We start from the raw sequence: 7,813 nt of genomic DNA, 5'->3' as shown, positions 1-7,813 counted from the left end.
TAGTTCATAGTAATAATTATTGATGATAATATTATATTCATAGTAGTAATAATAATAATAATAATAGTAGTGGTATTGATAATGATACTAGTCATATATGAACAAAATCGACAAGTGATCGGGGGATTTGTTATTATTTATTATAAATACATTGTGGAGGAGGGACTAGAGGGCCTCTTTGGCGATTGGCCGCTGCCGCAAATCGTCGGCTAATTATTGTCAACAAAACACGACTTAAGTCAAACAAACAAATTATAACGATTAAATGGTCAAACAATTGACATTTACTTACATAAAAAAATTTTTACACGAAATTTATAACATTCAAGCGCTTACACTACACACAGTTCACTGTCAAACAATGATAAACCGTTGCACAAAAATACTCTGCAGCCACACTTTCGTTTTAAAAAGAACCTGGTCATTTGTTTCATTTCTACATTCATTCATTCGAAAAATTCTCTACGACCTTTCAGAGTTTTCTAATTTTGCGCCACAGTCTTATAAATTTTTAGGTATAATATCTATTCAATTAACAATATTTTTAATTTTACTTTTTTATTCTTGTTTTTTTTTTCTTCTCTTTTTTCTCAATTGATTTTAGTTCTTTCTTAATCGTGGGGTATTCGGAAATTGAATTCCATCTATTCCGTTGTACCTTAGATTAAACGTGTTACGTAACCAATCAGCCACACTTAACGAACGTTATATACCTTAATGTAGAGTATTCGAAGAAAGAATATTTTCCGATTCAAAAAGCAGTGCCAACATGTGGGCAAAAAAATTGCATTTGCCTGAGCTTATTAAATTTTTGATATTCGACAGTAAGTCGAGAATTTATACTTGAACGAATTTAACCGGTCGCGGTACAATACAATAAATAAATAGGATAAGAAATTAACATGTAGTATGTATTCTATTAATTATATGTAGAACGTATAAACACACTCGTCCTGACTCACACTTCCGATATATATACAGGTGGTTTCCTGCAAAAAGTGAAAATGGCTACAAGAGTGTTACCGCGATATTATAATATTTCTACGTAGACCTATCAACTAGCTAACAGAAATTAATTTCTTTAAACATTTTGCTCACAGTACAGCAAATTACCGAATTATATATGCAGGCGTTGTTGCCTAATTCTCGCCTATCTCGGCAGGTTGTAAGTTATGTGTACAAGTATACAAGTATACAGAATGAAGTCAATACTGGAAATTTATTCTTCTTAAAAGTAACTTGTCTACGATTCCTGCGAGTAGTTATACAAGTATTCAATCTTGATACAAGTAAATATTTAATTTAATATGTACAAAGATAACTGAACGGGAAAGAAACCCAGCGAATCCAGGTCACGCTACGTGTAATAACGTCGCGTATAATAAATAGTGCCCGTAAATTACCAGTCTCTTTCAATTTTTTATAAATTATTGTCCACATGAAAATTCAACAACTTTTGTGAAACTGATTACTTCTATCTATTCCTCGCAGTTTCAATCTAACGAAGAAAAATTTATTGTACAAAATATTTTTATAAAATTAGAAACACGAAATGGCGATAAATAATTGCCGATAATAACGTAACGCACAGTATCTGACAATTGCGACGACAACGTCGTTTCGGACACACTCATACTTTTCATTTCCCTGTAAACCTATCAGTTTTCATTTAAAGCGATACGTTCTACAAGACACAATATGTGCAAAATAGTATCTTTTCAAGAACTGGGGTGCCTTGAAGGAATTATCCAACAGCCAAATTTTAATATAACAACGTTTGATTGATCCACCAAAGTAAAATCATGTGATAACGCTGTGATTGGTACTCCGGTAGTTGTCATCAGTCAAAATAAACGCAGTCGCCGTGATGAACGAAAAATCGTTAATTGTTCGGAAAAAAAGCACCGCTGGATGAGCACTGGTAGCTTTTTTGGTGATTGATGCGTGAAAAATAAACATTAACAAAGTACCACCCGCGACTGGTGATTTTCCAAATGTTACAGAAGTGACTTTTCGGGACATCAAGAATATATAATTAAAACCAGAACAAAATCTAAGCTAAACAATCGAACATCGATGATATTTTATTATCATCATACATGTAAAGATTACTCAGCTGCCGTAATAATGTTAACTTGTCATTGGTAATTCTTTCAAGACATTCCATTACCGCAAAAATCCACCCTTTAAAGGTGTATTCAATAGCAACAAATAATGGATTCCTTTTCGACAGATACAAAAAGAAACAAAACACAATGCAAACATTTTTCCGTTTATCGGATTGTTCATTTAACGTACTGCCTCCTCCTGCCGGTCGATTTCGTCGCTGACTTCTTATTCGTGGTACTACTCGGGGCTGATAGACTAAGATTAGCAACAACGCCGCCATCGCTCCACGTCCGACTCCGGCTGGTCAAAGCAGAGTCGCTACAGAATTTGGGCCTCTGTATATGCAAATGGCCATTAGTTTCCTCGGTGGATTTCTCCCCTTCGAAAAACCTGCACATTTCTCTAACCGGAACGGACTTGGTGGCTCTGTTCAAGTCGTGAAGAGAACGCGCCCGTTGCTTTCCTCTGGGACTAGGATTCGCTTTGGCCCTGCCGAGGTCCTCGGTGCTTCTTGCGAGCCGGCCACCGAGTCTCGACAACGATTCGAAAAGCGTGAGCTTGTCGCGAACCGGAACATAATGATCGACGCGTTGACACCGCTTCAGGAGCCTGGCAATCGCCTCTTCGGATGGTTCAGGGGCGAGGGAAAAGGACGTCGGGGATTTCGGTTGGGCCGTTTCTCTGTGTTTTAGTGCTGAGGATCTTGTCGAGGACAAGGTAGGCAAGGAGGTCAAAGTGGCCGCGGAGACTTCGAATGGTGGAGTTTGTACTTGTTGGTATATCGGAATCCTGGACGAAACTGGTGCTAGTCGTTCCTTATGATCGCAGATAGTTTCGACCTGCGTATCGACGTTCGACGAGTGATTAATCGACGTCGTCATGCCCCTGTCTCGGACACTGCGTCGTTCTCTGGCGCGGCTTCTGCGTTCGCCGACGCTGCAGGAAACTGAATCAGTTTTCGGTTGGCTCGATATGAGGTTCGCGGATTTGGCCAGGTTCCCCTGCTCCTCGAACCGCACAAAGTTTCCCGACACCTTGACTAGCGACGACTTTATCGCCTCGAATTTTTCACCCTCGAGAATCGAGCCGTTCGTCATCGCCGTCGTCCTCGACTCCGGTGACCTCTGACGCACCGTGGTCAAACCACACGAGGAGACATCTTTCGCGAATTTCTCACGCGACACCGAACCGTTCCTGCGCGTAGCTCGCACGCCGTTCGTCGAAGTCAACAGGACTATGTTGTGATTTTTATTATTGTTATTATTGTTGTTGGTCTCGACGTTTTTCTCACTCTCGGCAGAGCGGCAAATCCTTGTTAACTTGGCGAGAGACACGATGTTGTTGTTCTCCTCAGCCCGGGCCTTTCGGCGCCGGGCATCCTCCTCCACGACCCTGCGACTCCGGGCCTCGTTTTCCCTCCGCCTCGCCTCCTTGTACCTCTGTATCCTCTGCTCCTTGAGCTCCGGCTCTGGTAGAACTGTTTTGCAGATACCGTTGACGGAGTCGACGGAGTCAACGCTCGACTGGCCGCCACCCCAGGGCAAGCTGTCGTCGCTACCCTCGCTGCTCTCGCTAAAGGCCCAAGGCCTCGTGGCTGCAGGTTCCTTCGGGAGTATATGAGGAATACTGCGAAACTCCAGGTGGACGTCTTCGTCGCTCGAATTGCTAAACCATCCTCGCAGCTCGCTCCTGGCTCTCCTCTGGTGTTCCTCTGACGTGATCGAACTGTTCACCTCTCGCTCCTTCGAAGAGTTACGGAACCAGGAGCGCAGTTCGCTTCGAGACCGCCTTCTGGACTCGGTGGGACTGTCCGGTAGCGGCACCGGACCTCGAGGGCAGATGGTCAGGATCTCAAGGAAGTTCAAACAGCGCTGAGCCCGGAACGGTGTTTGTCTAACGAGTTCAGCAGCGATAGCGCGCACCCAGGACCAGTAGATGGGTTCTGTGTCGGCCTGGAAAGAGAAAAGCTCGATTGATTCATTGGGTAAAGAACGGATATCGCAGAGAAAAGTCTTGATTGACTGTTTCGCGCAAGCATTGGCTTTTAAAATTTTAACTCTGTCGATAAATTTTTCAATCCAACAAAACTGTTTCAACAACGATGGAAAGTTTCACGTTGCTCAATTCATCGCAGGAGAACCATGACGACGTTACGCGTAGAATTCAGCCGACTTCCGATGCCAACGCCATCGTACGTTCTTTCGGCGGATGTGAAACTTGGATGAACCCGCGACTTTCTGCTTGGTAATTGCAAGGTCGCGGTCGCCAATTACAAAGCGTCCGGATCAGGAATCGTGCACCTCCGACCCGCTAGTCTATATTGTTCAACGATATAAATGTTTGGTAACAATTGTGTTGCTAAGACTCGTTGGTGGATACAAGTCGTTGATCTCGATTAGATTGTACAGAACAGAATTACTGAGCTTCGTCCAGTATTGATTAAACCAACATAAATCGTCGATTCATTAATTACCAATTATAAAACATCAAATTTATCTTGCAGTCTCGTTGCGCTCTTCGCACGATACATCCGTATTTGTACAGAGAGGCTATCTTTCGAGTGGAATGATTCATTCTCGCGGGCTCGGAGAGTTCAAACTTTTTTTTGTACTTAATGAAACACACATGGCCAACAGAGATACGTCTCGCCGTGTACAGCTGGATAGAAAAGTGTGTAGAGTGAATATACATGCATACGCATTAAGAGAAGATCCTGAACAATGGGTCATGGGAGAGCGATCTCGGACTCCCACGCTAACCATAGACGTGCTTGTATCTTAACGATCTTATGGAAGAGAGGACGACGGCGACGACCTTGACTTCTCAACAAAGCCATTAGGTTTAACTCATCAGTTATATATCAGCAAAATTACATACGTGCCCGCTTATCAATGTGCTCGGCGTAGATATACAACTTGATATTACGGAAACCTCGGATCATTCAAAGGCATTACACGCGCAAGATGCCTTGGGTTCAATCACCAGTTTGATGCCTCGATTGTACGTTCACTTGCAAATGATCTTTTTCGCCTAGCATGTACCTACATACAGGGGGTACTTCAATATCGGTAAAAATAAACCTTAGAGAAGATTCAAGTTTAATTTTCAGAATTACTGCATCGAATTGTTATATCAGTAGCTTAGAAAAAAAGTTAGCGATGATCAGATGTCCAGCAAATTTCATTCCGAGCCTTTTTGCAACGGTGCTTGAGATATTCCGGACGTAAAAACGTTTCCCACGAAACGCGTATAAAACGAAACCGAGAAAACTTTTGTACATACCAGGATTCAAGTCCGTCTATAAATGTGCGAATAGCATGGTATTGTTGCCAGTGTGAGTGAGTGCGCATGATTGACTTAGAATGCGTAGCGTCGTGCGATTTTTTACTTTGTATTATCATCGTTTATTGGTATTCCGTCTCGAGAAACGACCGTACAAGCATCTCGATCAGTCGTATCATGGACTGCTGCCAAGTCACGATGTCTAAAAAAGACACGGGCACGTTCTGCAGGTGCATCTTAGCAAAGAAGTTCAACTCGTTCCCCTAGGTCAGAAACCGCGCCGAGCAGACTCTCGCGGTGCGTGATTATGTCTTGATTATTATTCCGTTACGTGACTGGAGCATTACGCGATTACGCTAACCATGCACGATGCTTGTATGGAAATGCCGTGAGGCATGCACCTCGACGTCACATTCAGAAATCATTCATTCCTAAAACTCGTCAGCTCACCCAAAACGTAGCCAGGGTGCCATTCTGGGGATTGCTCAAGGTGAAACCAAGAGCGGAGTCGTGGGGCTGGCATATACTTGGAGTTGCTTGGCGCAGGTTCAGCGCTCTGAGAGGAAGCCTCATCGGGGTTCCCTCGACCCAAAGCCATCCCATCCTGATCGTAACCATCCTCTGTTCTCCAAGGTTTTCCACATACAGTTCACCTGGAACGATAAAATGGGTATACATCAGCTCGAGTGTCAGCACCGTCAACGACGTCGACTGACGATAAGCGACGGGTCGATTGAAGACGATGAAAAACTCGCGGCTCATTCATTCTACGGCGAGAATATATCGTTAGAATTGTGAATGTTCGGTAGCGTTTCGTGTTACGAACCAGGCACCGTTACCTAGATTTCATCTAATGAATTTCTTTCGACCCTTTTACCGCGGCCGACGCCGCGACGTTCACATATGAAACAAATTTGGAAATTCCGTTCGCGTTGAAGAACCACTTTGAGCGAAAGGATCGCCACGTTCATTAACGATACGTTAATTATTCTTCCCCCATTATATGCTGCACAAGGCGGGATTGCGTACTGACTCGACAATTGCGATTCAGCCTGCAAGTTGTCTCTTCAGTCTCTGCAGTCGAAAGAGAGAAGTCTTGGAGGTATAATAAGTATCTACTTCTTCATGAATATTCAAGCGGTTACGATTACGTGACAGATGACAGCTCCTCAGCCCTCGCAGGCGGCACTTGCAATTATATCTATATCCATGCAATCGTTGAATCGCAAATTGCTAGAGTGACGAGCGCTGCAACAGATCATAGTGTTTGGATCACAGCCTGTCTCGCATACGATAAGAAAATGATTGCGACCAGTGCTGCCAGTTGTCGGTTCACATTTTTTCCTCCTTATTCAGTGCAAGTGAGAAACAGGTCACCGACATCTTCTTATTCTTTGCGGAAAAATCCTTGCCAAAATCGATTTGACCGACAACGAATGGATACCACAAATGGCGATAGTATAGCGACCCCCCACATCTGTCATGTTTACCTGGAATGTGGATTGCGAAATATCGGAATGCAAGCAGGAGAGAAGGAGCGGCCGTCCGACCTTGTCTCATGAGTAGGTATTATGATACGTTCGACCGACTAAGATCTGAGTGACCAGCCATCGGAGAAGAATGGAGGAAAAAAAGAGAGAAATAGAGATAGAGAGAAGAAGACAAAGACAGAGAAGCTGAGAGAGCCTTGCTGGCCCCTAATCAAAGCCCCTAACTTATCAATGGGAATTCTATTTTAACGAGCATTCCGGGTCGGCTGAGTTCAAGTAGGAAGTGACCTCATACGGTTTCGTGATAAAATTTTGTATAAATATTTTAGAAATGCCATGTGAAAAAAGTAGCTAACACAGTTATGCAACTCTAAAGTATCTTATTAATAGTATTAGTATTTAATTAGTAAGAAAAATGTAATGAGAATTTATTCTCATATTGATATGTGACAAATGAAGTCCCCGGCTGAAATTGCGGTAGACCCATGCGTCTATTTCCAATTTGCGCATTCGATGACATATACAGATACAAACTAGTCCCCTGATATTTTGGAACATACACCATCCACATTCTCACTCGAAAGAAACCCCGATAGTAAACACAGACGAGTCACGAAAACGTCCTAACCAAATTCTTAAAGTTGTACTCATAGAGCTTACGTCATACAGATAAGTACCCAAGTTCACAATTTCTTTAACCTTCGTCACTTGGTGGGTGCTTCAGGAAAGTGAGGATAAGTATTTGTGAATGCAGGAAAAAGATAAAGAAACAAGCATCGTTTGACTACGAAGTTCCTGTCGTTAGCTGCCATTGATGTAGTAAAACATTCGGAACTGAGCAAGCGATCTAGACGCACTAATTGACATTATCTTTATTTGCACTGCACTCCCCGAATCATGAAGCTGAAGCTAGCAGCAAGAGTCAGCAGCCA

General features: G+C 43.0%; 1 protein-coding gene across 1 annotated transcript in view; it reads right to left on the bottom strand.

Annotated features, from left to right (window-relative positions):
- Positions 1 to 507: 507 nt before the first annotated feature.
- Positions 508 to 7,813, bottom strand: part of LOC124179607 — a 42,263-nt gene continuing 34,957 nt past the window's right edge. Inside the window, exons 2-3 of the mRNA XM_046564188.1 lie at positions 5,842 to 6,044; positions 508 to 4,061 (exon numbers count right to left, since the gene is read on the bottom strand). Coding sequence (XP_046420144.1) covers positions 2,286 to 4,061; positions 5,842 to 6,044 — 1,979 coding nt within the window. The 3' untranslated portion in view covers positions 508 to 2,285. The remainder of the gene's footprint in view (positions 4,062 to 5,841; positions 6,045 to 7,813) is intronic.

This window comes from Neodiprion fabricii, chromosome 1, assembly GCF_021155785.1.
Source record: "Neodiprion fabricii isolate iyNeoFabr1 chromosome 1, iyNeoFabr1.1, whole genome shotgun sequence".
Classification (NCBI taxonomy): Eukaryota; Metazoa; Arthropoda; class Insecta; order Hymenoptera; family Diprionidae; genus Neodiprion; species Neodiprion fabricii.
The sequence above is the reverse complement of the archived record's forward strand: the minus strand, read 5'-3'. Positions and strand labels throughout refer to the sequence as shown.